General features: G+C 40.9%; 1 protein-coding gene and 1 pseudogene across 1 annotated transcript in view; both read left to right on the top strand.

Moving 5' to 3' along the window:
• Nucleotides 1-16,045, top strand: part of VAT1L (vesicle amine transport 1 like) — a 139,335-nt gene that overhangs the window by 42,444 nt on the left and 80,846 nt on the right. The window contains exon 5 of the mRNA XM_011356652.2: nucleotides 13,854-13,996. Coding sequence (XP_011354954.2) covers nucleotides 13,854-13,996 — 143 coding nt within the window. The remainder of the gene's footprint in view (nucleotides 1-13,853; nucleotides 13,997-16,045) is intronic.
• On the top strand, nucleotides 10,893-11,011 carry LOC111737685 (annotated as a pseudogene).

The raw sequence follows: 16,045 nt of genomic DNA, 5'->3' as shown, positions 1-16,045 counted from the left end.
GGCTCTACTTTATGCCTGTGTGAACCACCGAGTCTGGAATTCCTGCTTCGCCTCCCAAATCTTCTCTGTAGAACTATACGAAGCCATTTGACCTTGTAATTTCATGCTGGTAGGGTTGTCATACAAAATACAAGATGCAATGTTACCTATCTACTGGCAATATCTTTTAAAGAAATAATCAGAGGGTTAGCGAAACAGGCAAGCTAGTCTGTATGCAAACACTGAGCATTTACGGTTTCTCCTACAATGTGCTAGACACAAAATTATGCAGGAACAGATAAAGCAGATTTGACTCTGCCTTTTGAAACTTACAAAGATCTCTATATAGAAATGTTCACTAAAATATAGCTTATAATAATATGGCATTCTAATTTCCTATAAGACGTGCATTTGTTAAAAGGAATTATAGTATATCCACACAATAGAATATTCCCCCATCAGTCAAAATGATGATATTAAAGAATTCATCATGATCCACAAAAATGTTCACAATATAATCCACATGCTCACAATATAAGCTTAGAAAAAAATAATCAGGGTACACGGTGTTACTCTAACTCTGTGGACAACCAAATATTGATATATATATATATATTGGAAAAGTACTGGAACAAATAAGCCGAATTATGTAGAGTATTTACCTCTGAGATATGGCATTGTAGTTGATATTTTTATAGTTGTCCGTATTTTCCAAATTTCATTCTTTTCAATGGGCATGAATATGTGTCACTTTCATAATAATATTTTTTAAAAAGAGCTTAGCAGAGATCAGAATAAATTATTCCATTGTGAAATGTGCTATTTTATTCTCTCATCTATCAGAAGAACTTACTAAAATGTTCAGAGTCTGTGCTGTGCTTGGGGAAATAATGGCTTCAGTATTACCACGAGCTTTTAGGGAATAAGGAAGCAGACAGAAAACTCTGGAACTTTGAATGGTTTACCTTTAGCTCTTTTGATTGTGACCTATAAATATTTAGTGGCCAAAAGCGGTGGGTGTTAGAGGGAGGAAGGGAGACAAAAGACAAACCATCTACCACTCCCTCTGTCCCTCATGCTTCTGACGTATAAATTTGTGGTCCTCAAATTGTGTTGCCCTAATATTGTGCCAGCAATGCACCTCAAACCTTGGCAATAATTTAACCATGTGTACAGCTGACTTTTGCTACAACCGAGGACACATCTCCTGCCTGTCCATCAGAGGATGCCATGTGAGAGCTCTAAAATGCAGCACAGCACATGCCATAACTTGCTGTGAGTAAAAGGAAAAGCTTACACTGCAGCTGTTGCCGAAGGGAGACTGCCTATTCACTGGGCCACACACGAGATTTGTCTTATACGTTCACGTAAAAAGAGCCTGGTCAGGCCACTAAGCAGCTCTAAAATCCCTTGGCGAAACCAAAGGAACGGTAGGGTGACTGTTGTGGCTTTGCACACTGTGAGATGCTGCTATGCTGTGATTGTGAATGGCAATGTCGTCCTCCCCATTTTTTTAGTGTTATTTGGACCTTTTGATTCCTTTAAGTGTGCTAACCAAAATTATGTTATACAAAAGCAGGCCGTGAACACAGAAATATCTAACACTTAAGTGGGGAGAGATAATCCCACTATGCCACATTAAAGAGGATTTTTATCTTATAGGCCACTGTCCTCTGGATGTATTTTCATTTGCTAAAGAGAAGAATTAAAGGGACTGAATGTGATCAGGCTGGAAAAAAGAAGATTCGAGATGTGGGAGCAATGTTGGACATATCAACAGAGCAATGATAAGGGGTATAAGATGTACAAGTCTACTGTTTTGTGTGCCATGCCTCCTAGGGGCAAAACATACAGGGAGGCTACCCATAGCACAATATAAATAAGACCTTCAGAATAACTAGAGTTGCCCCCACACAGAATGAGCTGACTTGGGAGATAATTCTCCATCTCTACCTCATTTGTTTTCTCCTGGAAATATACAGGAGGGAGCTGGTTCGAGCTTCCCACATCAGGTAGGAGATGGAGTAGGTGACCTAAGGACATGTGGAGGTCCTAGGTCTCCAAATCTATGCTTTCCATGTTCCTCGCCTTTCTCCCTTCTTATCCCAAAGTGTGTGATTGCCTGGTCGGAGATCTTGTAGGACAGATGGAAGAGGAGTCAAAGTCCTCAACCACCATTAGCTGGTGTCAGGCAGAATCCTCACCCTTTATGGGGTCTCCTCCTTCGCTCCTCACAGCCACCTTCAGGAGAGCACGGTCACCCACGCGTGTGTGAAGACGAGTGTTCTAAACGCTCATGTGACTTGCCCAGTTCCAGCTGGCTGATAAGTGTAGTCAGGTGCATTCCACAGGGCATCCGGGTCCATAACCTGACCCTTACTATTCCCAGAACAAAGTGTGCACAGGGCACCATGATATATGTACATGCATTGATTCATGTTCATGGCACATAAATTTTCACTGAATGGAACAATACATAAACATGTAAAATTTGTGGGACAGTATAAAGGATACCATGAAAACAATAGGTTGTATCCTTACTGAGATGTATCGAAGAAGGAAAAACTGCTAAGAGATTATTATTTATTCATTCATTCCCACATTTTATGAAAACCTTCTGTGTATCTGGGGCTGTGATAAAGAGGTGATTAAAGACAAAGTTGGACCTGGAGGTATCATTCTTTAAGTAAGGGAAATGGCTTGATAAACAATATTAAGAGTGAAATAATTTAGCATATGTTGCATTGACAAAGAAAGTCAATTAACACTGAATGTTTGTTGTTAACATGAAACATCAGGACAAAGCTTGGGGACATAAGCTGCTCTTTAAAGAGAGCAGGTGTGAGGGTGAAGAGGTAGAAAAGGTCGCAGATCAGGCTAAGCATCTCTGTGGGAATTTCCATCTGGAGAATAGGCCACTGCACTTCTGTTCCCTACAGGACTGGATATTAAACGAACTCTCATCTGGAACCATTTGATGCCAAAGCCTTCCAGCTCTGCACCACCCACTTCAGAACCTCAGCTGAAGGATTTGAAGTTGCAGAAAGAGTCCCGATGTCTGATCTCCCACAGCTGGCAGGGAAGAGCAGTGATTTAAGAGCTTGGGTATTTCATACCCAGGGCAGTTGGTTTCAGAGAAGTTGTTGATCATGTCAGAAGGGTGCTGAAACCAAGGTCAGGCTCCTGTCGAGAGGCCCGGTTAATGAGGCACCTTCAACGAAAAGGAACACTCCGAAAAAGGCAGGAAGGCCAACTGCTGAGTGGAGAAAACCATGCCCAAGCAAGGGCACTTATTTCCTGCTGTTGCACGTTGGTTTCACAAATGCCTGTGTTCAGGGTGCGATGATATAGTAGATAGGCAAAGACAGGAGGAGGGCAGCAAGCTTCTACTTCCTAAGCCCTCACTTTGTGCTGGCTCCCGTGCAGAGCTTTCTTTATGCATGTCTGTTTAACTCTTATGACAACCCAGTGAGGTAAGTGATATTATCATAACTTTAGAGACAGGGCTGTCAGAATAATTGGGCCACAGCCCTTCAGGTGATGAGTGGGAGATCCAGGGATCAAAACCCAAATCTCACAGATGCCTATACCTTTGTTCTCCTTCCCTGGCCACCCTATTAGTTCCTTTCCTTGATTTAATATTAGGGCAGTCATACCATGATAAGTAGGGTGATCCAATTTCCCTAGGGAACTTCCAGTTTATGCCCGTTGAACAGGCAAAATTAATAACAGCATCCCCCTTCACTCTCAAAGAGTATCCTAATTCAGAGGATAAATTATATGACCATCCTATCTAACAAGTTTTTGGCTGAAATAGATGCATTTATCAAAACCACAGCTCTAAACTGTGGGTACAAATTGTAATTTGGCTGGAAATGTGAGTCCAGCACCCTACTATGCAAATGTAATCATCCAGGAAATTTATCCAGATGCACTGCATGGAAGGCAGCCAGCCTGGAAGTGGCTCTGACCTACCATGATTTGGAGCCCTGATAAGGAGACTTTGCCATCTGGTGGGCTGAACTACCTCCCTGTCCAGGATTCCAGCCACGTGGTTGCTAGAGTCAAACTCTTGGGCAACATGGGACTCTGTGGGCTATGAGTTGTCATGTAGCCATCCATGGTCTCCATCAGTTAGAAACTAGTACTGATGAGAGACAAAGGTGTAGTGTAATTCCTACGAGGGCTGGTAAGTAGAGTTACCACATACAGTTAGGCAAGTTGTACACTGCACAAAAACATTCAACCCCTGGGGCAAGTGAAAGATGCTGTTTTAAATTCTTTTATGGGATGATCAGTCAGGTGTGGTGGAAGAGGAGAAAGAGAAAGGAGACAGGAGAGGGGAGGAAGGGAGAGAAGAAGAATCAGAGCTTAGAGTGAAAGCTGGTTGCACAGTGATGTGTGTGAGTTTGGGGGCAAAGCAGGAGATATTAACTCTTCTGGGTATCTCCTGGAAGGCCTCCCAGAAGAGGTGGCTTTGGACAGTGTTAGGAAAGAAATGGCTTGTGGAGCATTTGCTCTGGATCATCCCTGGTGAGTTACATCATGTATGTTACCTTGGACCCACACTTGGCCTCATGGACTAGACACTGTCATCCCTGAATTAAAGAAGAGGAATCTAAGGCTTGACCAGGTTAAGTGGCAGCTCCAATAATGAATCAGGATGGGATCCAGGTGCTTTCCCTTGCTCTGCAGTCTCTGATGCGTCTTATTTCTATTGAATTGTTCTGGTGGCCAATAACAAAGTAGTTCGGCTTAGTTTAATTCCATCATTTCCAATTGCTAGCACTTAGCCTTTCTGAGCCTCAGTTTCTAATTATTAGCAGGATAACCTTGAATAAAGTCACCTGATCTTTCTGAGACTCCATTTCTGAGCCTGCGCCTGCACCTGATGGGAGTATGATGCTGAGAGAGTAAAATTAGATGTGTGTAAAGCACCTGGCGCAGCACTTGACAAAGAGTAACTAGCAAGTACGAGCCCTTCCTTCTCTCCGTACAGCCTCTAGATGCACTACTGTGCTGTAGCACAGGGCAATGGTTAAGATTGTGGATGCTGAAGCCAAATAATGCAGGTTCAAATCTTGTCTCTGCTATTTACTTACTGTGTGACTTTGTGCAGTTACACAACTGTTCTGTGCCTCAGTTCTTTCATCTGAAAAGTTAGGATAAAATAGTACCTATCTCACGGGGTCATGATGCAGATCTAATGAGCGGGGGTTTTAGAACATGTAGAGAGCCCTACCTGGCACACAGGAAGCTCTATGCAGATGAGGTTGAATAAACCTACACTCTTCACTGCTTGCCTCTATTACTGCTTCTTAACTGAGTGACTGTGAAATGAGCTCAACACAGTCTGAGCAGGGGAAGAGGTTTCAATATTCACCCCTGCAGTCAACAGAAGAGCTGCGAGTGGCTGGGAAAACCTGAGGATTCATCAGCACAGCTGAGGCCCAGGGAGCCGGGAGGCTGAACTTCTCCAAGCATTGGAGCTTCAGACTTTGCAAATGGAGATGGGGGTTTATTTCCTCTTGCATCTCTTACTCACAGGAGGCTAGGTTAGTCATGCCCTGATCTAGAGGATCCCACATACTAAACCCATATGCTGATGTCAACCTCAACTAGGAAAAGAGGATTGTTATAATGCCATAACTGATCAAATTAGAAGAGGAAACATTTTATAGAGAGCTGGATCTCATCACTGGATGCACATTATAATTACCCAGGGAACTTATAAAATATGTACTAATAATCAGGCTCTACCCTGGTTTTAAATAAAACATCTGATATTAAGATAGTCTGAGCATCATGAGGGCCTTAGCATCTAAATCACATGGAGTGGAGTGAGTTCATTAAAAATGATCTACACTAGTGGTTCTCTCTTGATAGAGAACCTCAGGTGCATGGGAATCTCCTGGAAGGCTTGTTAAAAGTCAGGTTATCGGGCTGCACCCCCAGAATTTCTGAGTCTAATCCATAGATCTGGGGTGGAGCCAGAGATTCTGCATTTCTAACAAATCTCCAGGTGATATTGATGCTGCTTGTTCTGACACTGCATATTGAGAAGCACTGATCTACAGAAAAATAAATGAGGAAAAAAAAAAGATATTGTCTATTTAGTTTTCCCAAAGAATGTGTGTACTGCTTTTTTGGATTAAACAAACAAACAAAAAAACTTTTCCATCCTTAAATTGTAAGCAGTTGACAAATGCCTGTTCCACTCTCGACTTTTTCCCCTGCTTTTCTCTCTCCTCCCTCAGCCATCTGCCCCTGCAGCTTCTTGCTGTTGACATGGCACATGTGTGTTACAGGGAGTGTCATGTGTAGTTCAATAGTTTTGCAGTGACAAGATAAAGACAAAGAAGACTGAGTCTCAGTGTGCACTAGGTGTGAACATAGAATATTCTTTGCTGCTTTTGATGGCAGGTCACATGGATCAGCCCACACAGTGGGATTTGAATTTCCTCTCCTTACAACAATCGACTCGACTAAATTGTTGACAGGCAAATGACAGCACTGAACTGAAAAGGAAAATGTTTTTAACCCTTGTCTAAATCCCAACATAGGAGTTTATATTGTTGTAAGAAAAGCATAAGCATGGCTCAGGTAGCCAAGGTACTAGATTTCAGAACATTCAGTTGTCTTTTCTAGTCCAAGTGACTCAATGCATTAATGAAGATGAAAAAGTAAACTGACAATTCTTTGGAAGAAAAAAAGCTCAGCCCACTATTTCCTCTAGGCATCTTCTGGGTACGTTCACAAGCTCATTCTGCTCATTCTTTTCCATTTTTTGACCACATGAATGGTCTGTGGTTTCCATGAGCTGCTTAAAAGTGAAAACAACATTTGGAAGAGACGCACATAATTCTTTTTAAAAAGTGATCTCGGAAATGGTCAACTTAGCAATAGAGGGTTCCATTTTTTTCACCAAACTTAGGGAAATGAATAAACTTTCATTCTTTGGGGGCTTCTTCAACCAGACTTTCTTTAGCCTAGCTAAAGAACCAGTCAGTCAGTGTGACCTACAAATTGTAGAGCTGGAGAAACCATAGAGATCAAGACCAAGATCCCACTTTTATCTGGTCTCTCCTGCCATACATCCATATGACTTTAGTGCATGCCTCTCGTTTTCTGAACATTTGTGAGAATACAGTGCACCAACATGGCCTTATTCCAGTGGTTCAGTGGTTGGAATTGGGGTTCTCACCCTAATGGTATAGGTGAATAATTGTACTTTTAATAGTATATTATTTTATTTATACCCGTTGCCTCTATCAGAATGCAAGCTCCAAGATAACAGAGGTCATACATAACTTTATTCACCTTTATGTTTTAAGTACCCTTCCTGGTGTCCATTCTATTAGAGATATTCATTAAATAGCCCTGTCATGATAGAATGAAAGATTCAATGAAGTAATAGAGAGATTGAGATTCAAAGAATGACTAGTAATTAGCCAGGAGAAAAGACAGGAGGATTCCGGGCCGTGGAAACTGCATGTGCAAAGGTCCTGCTCAAAGCCAGAGTCCTGTCCTGGTCTATGATGAGAAGCCAAGCTGGGAAGATAGGTAGTATCTGCATTATAGATGCCCTTATAAGCCAACCCTTCTGTGTTTCTTAGTTGAATCTCTGATGCTGAATCCTGAATCTCAATGTACTGAGGAGATGATCTATTTAGATTTAGGGGCTAACCAGAATTTCAATCAGGCTCAGTCCTAAGTCCAGGACATTTGTAGCTAACAACTGGTATTTATTGAGTACTTAGCATATACCAGTATACTAAGCCTTCTATGTAGATGTATTTGGTTCTCTAGTCATTTGTCTACTGTGCCTAGCTTTTCTGTAATTGGATCTTGCTTTGAACTGCCAGTCTGTTGATAAGAGATTTCAGGCATGCGAAAGAGCTTTCATGTAACTACTGTCCCTAGATTTCCCATTGTCTGTGGTCTGCTTGAGGGGACATTAGCCCTGGAATTAGGACTGAGCTGTTTGAAACATGTTCACCTATATGAACCTGAGACAAAGTTATCCAAAGAGTGGATCAATGAAGCCTTCCAGGTTGATGCCAAGGGTTCATGGTTTTTCTCTGAGACTTTTCAGTTCCACGTCAGCAACTTGAGTGCTTTGCCAGATGGATAAGAAGACTGACAGCAGAGTAGCCTTACAGATAAGTTTGACACCCAGATTTATCATTTTAAAGCCATATAACCTTGGACAAATTCCTTTCCCTCTCAGAATCCCCATTTTCAGGTATAAAAGGGAAACACAAATACTCTACAAGTGGTTTAAAGATTTAATGAAGCACTTTAGCACATTACCTGGCACATGGTGAGACAAAAGGAAAGGCAGCTGCTGTTATTGCTGTGTTGTTAGTCACAGAGGAGAGAAGCAGAGGCTTGCTGCAAAATTCTTACATTCTAAAGAGGGAAAGGAAAATCAATTAAAAACAAGTGCATGCATATCTTCATTTACTGCCGTTGCTGGGAGAATGGATTGTCTTGTTCATTTTATGTTCTGGGTCTGCAGGTAAATTGTAAAATCCTTTTTATTGAAAATTCATTTCGTCTTCCCCAAATGTTTATTGAGTCCATGTCATTTGCTAGGCATGTGGGAGAAACAAGGATAAATTAGGTGCTAATCCTGCACTCACCTTGGGAGTTGGAGAAAGGAGAGTACAGATTTTCTATAAATGTGAGGGAGAGCACCTATCTGCTTAAAAACAGAATGTTGAGCATTATTTACTTCAGAAAATCATTGAGGATCTTGCAAGGGCTTCTCATTGCCTGATTGAATTAATACAGAGCTAAAAGGTGTGGGGGAGGGTGCTGAAAATAGATGTGCATTGAATTTGTATTTCCCACCCATTATTATTTATATAATAATATAAATTATGATATAACAATTACTTACATATTATACTAATTATAGTAATTATATATTATGTATGCATATATAATTATATTAATTGTTATATTACAATAGTCCTCCCTCCTTATCCACAGGGCATACATTCCAAGACCCCCACTGGATGCTTGAAACTGCAGATAGTATCAAACCCTATATATATATTTTTGCTAGACATACATACCTAAGATAAAGTTTAATTTATAAATTGGAGAGATTAACAACAATAACTAATAAAAAAAAAGAACGATTATAACAAAATACAAGTTAATTGAACACAAGCACTGTGACACTGTGACAGTCGATCTGATAACCAAGATGGCAACTCAGTGACTGACAGAGAGGGACCGTATACAGTGTGTAGATGCAGGACAAAGGGATGGTCTGTGTCCTGGGCAGGATGGCGTGGGATGGGGGGGCTTTCTTCGTGCTACTCTGAATGGTGCACAATTTTAAACATAAATTGTTTATTTCTGGAATTTTCCACTTAATATCTTCAAACTGCAGTTGACTACAGGTAACTGAAACCATGGAAAGAGAAACCTCAGATAAGGGGGACTACTGTGTTAGTATACTAATTATACATATTATAAATGGAATGTTAGGTACTCGTTATTATTAATTATGCATGTATATGTATATATTAATAATTATATGATATAACATTGATATATTAATGTATTATATATTACATATTCAATACAATATATGTAATATATATTACACATATAATACATTATATATTAAATAATAATATAAATAATATATAAGTAATCCAGTTACTTATAGCATTTCATTTTACTACCACATTTCTATTTCTCTTTAAAATGGAAATGGTAAAGTTCTGCTTGGGTCAGAGACTAGATATATTAATTAAATCGATGCTTTATTCCCACTCTGCAATACTAAAAATCTGCAAAATGATGAGGGTGCTTCCCCATTACATCAAACTCCTCTAGTTTCTCCTGCATCCATTCAATGGGTTTTAGTGAACACCTGCTACGTGTCAGGCTCTGTCCTGAGTGTTGGAGTGCAGAGCCAAATGAGATACAATCCCTGACCTCATGGAGCTCACAGATGGGTCAGTTAGTAGATACAGAAGGCTGTGGTGGCTGCTGTCCTGGAAGAAAGAACCACAGGTCTATGGTGGCACAAAAAGAGGTGAGGAACTCTGCCTGGGATGCTGGGAAGGATTCGTAGAAGACAAGATGCCTTAGGGGGAGTGGCTATGATCTGAGGAAGTGGAAGGACTGGCATGATAGGTAGAGGAAAAGCATATGAGAAAATTAGCGCTGAAGCTAAAATAGCATGATACATTCAGGAGCTGGTGGTGGGATAGTGGATGTGCTTCTACCGCTGATAAAGTAAAAACACCAAGAAAAACAGTAATAGTCACAGTAGTAGCGATAGCAAATATTGATTGCCATTCACTGTTCTAAGCCCTTGGGTACATTATGTCATATAATCCCACAAAAATCTTAGCATATATATTGTATTACTATTTGCATATTAAGATGAGGGACTAAAGGAACTGATATGTTACTCAAGGTTGCTCAGCTGATGAGTACAAGTGATTAAGGTCTGCCACATCACATACCCTAGTGGACCAAGTACCTAATCTCTGTAAACCTCAGCTTCTTCCTCAGTAACATAAGGTTAAAGGCTCATTCTGAGAACATCATGGGATGAGGGCTGCAGAGCGCCATGGTGAATGTCAATCCGTGATGGCTCAAGTTCTGTATATTGTTAGGAGGTGGATATCGGAAAAGTGGAGGGCAACTATGGTAATGAAGTAGACTGGGTCAAATCGGGAGGGCTGGCCTTGTGCGATAAAGTAAAAGATATTCATTTCATTCTGAAAGCCATAATAGGCACTGGAAAGCTTTGAAACAAATAGTGAAATGCTCAGTGTTGTGTTTGAGAAAAATCACTCTGCCCACAGTGTAAAATACCTTTGGAAATACCCAGGCTGGCTAGAAGAGTGTTGTCATAATCTGGGGAAAGAAGTATGACGGTCTATGGCCATGTCACCCTGAACAAACCCGATCCCGTCTGATCTCGGAAACAAAGCAGGGTCGGGCCTGGTTAGTACTTGGATGGGAGACCACCTAGAAAGACCAGATGCTCAATGTGTAAAAAACAAAAAATAGGGGATTGTAAACTGACAAGGTCCTTGCAATCTGTGAGGTCAACCAAGGGTTGCCTCGCCTAAAAAAAAAAAAAAAAAAAAGTTAGAAGTATGACAACCTGGACTAAGAGGTGACAGTCACAAGAGAGGCTGAGTAGAAATAACACACTTGCTGACTCCTTGGATGTGGGGGTGAGGGAGACGAGGAGTCCAGGATAACCCCAGATTCCTGGCTCTAGGGAAGGGTGAATTGGTGAGATTCCATCCACTGAAGCAGGAAACGCAGTGAAGGAGTGTTATGGGTTGGTTGACTTATGTTCCCCCCAATTTATATGATAAAATCCTACCCCCAACGCCTCAGAATGTGCCCTCAATTGAAGGTCAAGTCTTTCCAGAGGTAATCAAGTTACAATGAGATCATTAGGGTGGACACATAGAGGGAAGACCGTGTGAAGACACAGGGAGAAGATGGCTGTCTGCAAGCCAGGGAGACAGGCCTGGATCAAATCTTTCCCTCACAGCCATTAGCAGGAACCAGCCCTGCCAGCACCTTGATTTCAGACTTCTAGCCTCTAGATCTGTGAAACGATAATTTCTGTTGTTAATCATCCCAGATTGTGGTACTTTGTTACAACAGTCTTAAATTAATACAGAGAGTAACTCACTTGGAGATGGCCCTGAGTTATGTTTTAGATCAAGTGAGTTTGATGTGCTGTTTTTGAATAGTCAGGTGGAGATGGGTACCAAAATGGTAGTTCAATACACAAGTCTGGGACTCAGTAAGGGGCTTGGGACTAGAGATGGAGATTGAGGTGTGTCAATCATTTCTGACACTCCAGCATCTACAGCACAGTGTGACTAGTACATAATAGGAATTTGAAAATTACTTGAGTGGATAAATGTCATATTTGCTTAAGGACAGAAGGCAGGAGAGACTACACAGTTCTAATTAGAACTACACTAGTTCTAATCTCCCATGCCAGCACTAACAAGGTTAGATCAAGTCCTGTCGAATTTCAGAGCATTGTTACATTGGTTGCTGATATTTACATTCACTAGTTAGGATAGTCCCTTCATTATTCTCTAAAATCAGGAGATAAAAAAACTTAACCAAATATCAAAGCTATTCTTAGAACACAAAACTGTAGCCTGTTTGCAGTCTTAGATTCATACCCACGTTCTGAAATGACCTCCAAGTAATTGAGTGCGTCAGTATTGTGTCTATTTAAGGTAGCAACTTAAAAGTCTGCTTAGCTTAAATGTCAAAATAAACTGACTACATGGTCTAATAGAAAATGGCAATAACTGGAAATCAGGAGACCTTGCTTTAAATCTCAGATCTGCCTCTGAAGAACTGGGTCACCTTAACCTTCCTGAGTCCCCTTCCCTCATCCATAAAACAGTGATGGAAGCGGGTAATTGGATGATGTCCCAACTCTGACATTCTGATTCTCTCAGTGCTGCCTTTAATTGCAAATGGTAGAAGGATTAAAAATCCACAAATTGACTTGCCAACCTAATTTAGTCCACCAATATGAACATGTGTAAATAAAGTGATAGGCAGAAATTAATATCACAGATGACTTTGGTGGAATAATTTCCCTCAATAATTTATGCCTCCTAAAGATGACAGTTGGAACACTGGAAAGAGACAGTACTTGGTTTTAGAATGCATCTTATTTACCAGCAAGTCAAGTTTTATTGGAAGGTCTTGAATGCACATAGTCACAGTATTTTGTCCAATGAGTTAAATTTTTACCATATTGAAAAGGGGTATGGAAAACCATCCATTCCTAACTGCATTTGTGATTTCTCCTGGATCATTTAATACCTAAACCTCATGCACTGGCCTTTTTAAAATATGCCTCAACATCTCAACCCTGGATATAATAAGCCACTAAGAGGTAGAAATGATTAAAAAGTATCAAATACCTATTAAATGTCAACTTTTGGGCTGGGTGCTTTACCTTTGTTACATATTACCTCACTTTACACCCCTGTAGCAAATGCTGTTGGCCATATCATCTTTTCTGCTCTCGACTAGACATACCGAAGGTTTCTTGATTAGAGTTTCTATCTCACTGTGGCAACATGCTTGGCCCAAGAGGACGTGCATAAGAGTTACTGCTGTAGAAACAACCCTCAACTGGTATCAGATGGAAATTTGGTGGATAAATATTCCAGCTTCTTCACCACTTAGTTGGGATAACTCTGAAGTATATTCTACGCTTGCTCACAGAGTTCTTTAGAGGGATTGATTTCCAGTTGCCCACAGTAGATTCTGGCTTGATAACATACCCTTTGTTGGCTGTCTTCTCTTTGTCTCGATACCCTGGTATTTCTTGCAATCATATTCTAGATAAAGTACTTACACTCAAATCCTTCCCTCAAGGTCTGCTTCTGGAGGATCCAGACATCCCCCAAGATCCTTATGGAGTAGGTACCATTATTGTTAATTTATAGATGAGAAACCCAAGGCTCAGTATCATTAAATAACAATTGTTAAGTCTTGATGCTGGAGTATTGCTAGCTCACATTGACTTTCTTCTATACCAGTGGTTCTCAATCAAGGGAGATTTTATCCCCCAGGGGACATTTTAAAATGTCTGGAAACATTTTTGGTTGTCAAAACAGGGAGAGGGGTGCTACTGGCTCCTCCTAGGTGGTGGCCAGGAAGGCTGCTAAACATCCAGTAATGCACAGTTCGGCTCCCTGCAATAAAGACTAATGCACCCTAAAAATGGTCAACAGCAGCAAGGTTGAGAAATCCTACTCTACAGTAAGACTAGTGGTTAGGTGGTAGCTCTCCTGTGTGACTTGTCTGTTGTATTTGTATTTCCCTTCCAGGGCCAAGCTGTGGCTCAGCTCTGTTCCACTATCCCTAGTGTGACTGTCTTTGGAACAGCTTCTACTTTCAAGCATGAAGCTATCAAAGACTCCGTGACCCACCTCTTTGACAGAAATGCAGACTATGTGCAAGAAGTGAAAAGGTAAGGTGATGCTCGAAAGAGTGCCGGGTGAGCCCTTGCTCTTCTAAGAACAGTTGTATTCATCCAGAGGAGGACTAATACTACTAATAATAGTCATAATATTAAACGTATATTGGAGGATTAGTATGAGTAGCTCTGCACTAATACTGCACATTTATTAGCTCATTTAATCCTCTCAACAACCCCATTATTATCTCCCTTTTTTTAAGAGAATAAAACCTAGGAATAGAGCAGTTAAGTAACTTGCAAAGCTAATTGATAAGTTGCAAAGCTGTTATGCTAGCTGCTATAACATTGCCTTGACACAGAGAAGTTTATTTTTTCATTCATTCGCATAACCGCCTAAGGAAATGTGGACTCTCACCTGGGTAAGACTGAGAGCCACTAAAGGACCAACGTGGTAGCATGGTCATATTTGGGTTTCGAACAAGTCACTGGTGGTGTGTAGAGAATGATTGGGAGTGGGGAGGCTGGAGGTAGGGAGATCAGCCTGCTGGCTATTGCAGTCACCCAGGGAGATGTTGGCTTATCACTTGACCCATATTCCACCTATGGTCCTGAAGCTATTGATTATGCCATGTGCATGTCAATACAGGGAATCAGATGGTAAACCCAGATGCCTGCCATCACACTCTCAGATGATTTGTGTATCTCACCCCTGCTGCTGCCCAGAGCTCAAGTCTTATTCTCAGATGCTGCTCCATTTGCAGTTCCTGAGGGGGTTCGAGGATATCCCAGGGCTAATGTTTTGTTTCTGTATTTTCATTTTCCAGCACTAAATGGTAAGGTACAAAGGAATTAAGCTGTTCGGCTAACATCATAATAATAGCACCATGATTTTCTCCAAATCACACCTTAAGATGGAACATTGAAGGACTAGAGGATAGATGACAGATTTAGACCAAATTAAGTGAAACTTGGGGAGTCTCTTGGAAATGAGAGTCTTCTGATAGTCTGAATTTTCAGAATTATTTTAAAATTTTGAATGTAGAGACTTACATATAATTTAAAGTTGTCTCAATATTTCCAGTGGGCATTAAAGAGAGCTTTAAAGCTAGATATTGGAAGTTCACTCCCTGGTTCTCAGATGTGTAGAGAATGCAGACATATTTTAAAGACTTCTAGAATCTACCTTTGCATATTTTTATAATTCTCAGGTAGCATTTCCTTCTTTAACTAGCATCACTCAAACTGTGGTCTGGAAAATGAACTACCTTCGTCCCTTCAGCAATCTTTTCTTTCATCCTCTTAATATTTTTGTAAGTGTCCTTTCCTTTATTCATACATCAATGTGCTTAATAAATAATGAACATCTGTGATGGGCCACGACAGTGCCAGGGCGGAAGAGCCAGCAAAACCACCTTGAGAGTCAGTGTTTTCGTGGCGTTTGAGTCTAGCTGGGGAAGAGGGGACAAAATAAATACTTTAAAAAAATGTGTTGACTTACACTTTTGCTATATGCCCTGGTGGAGAAATATAAGGTGCTAGTCAACATATTGCAGATGGGAGATCAGATACATCATTAAAGAGTGAAATTCGGGCTGAGAATTGAAAGATGAGAATTTGGTCAAAGAAAGAGCATTTCTGACAAACAGGAGTAGCATGTGCTAGGGCCCAAAGTCAGAAAGGGCTTTGATAAAGTCGCATCTGAAAGGAGACGAGCATGGCGGGAGGCAGTAGGCTGTGGGGAGTATTGAGAGAAGAGGTCAGGAGGGGCAGCTCTACTAAAAAGTGAACATCCGTGACCAGGAAGCTCCTGTCTTTCCCATTTTCCTTGTAGCTGCTCCATCCCCTGTCCCCTCTCTGCCCTTAACCTGCTACCTTTAGCTCCTATGATTTCTACAGATATATTTTTTTTTAGTTTAAAGGTCAAGTTTATTAGGAGATTAAGAGATATACATATACTATAAATACTGCACAGCTGACTTTATTCACAGTCAAGCACAGAGATGTCAGAAGAGCAGAAGGCAGCAGCCTCCGAGACCTACCTCACCACCCGCTTCTTTCAAATATGACTTCCAACAGTTCCTTATGTTTTTAAGTAGAGAC

This window comes from Pteropus vampyrus, unplaced genomic scaffold, assembly GCF_000151845.1.
Source record: "Pteropus vampyrus isolate Shadow unplaced genomic scaffold, Pvam_2.0 Scaffold29, whole genome shotgun sequence".
NCBI classification, from domain to species: Eukaryota; Metazoa; Chordata; class Mammalia; order Chiroptera; family Pteropodidae; genus Pteropus; species Pteropus vampyrus.
Note: the sequence above shows the minus strand (reverse complement) of the source record. Positions and strands in the feature narration are given on the sequence as shown.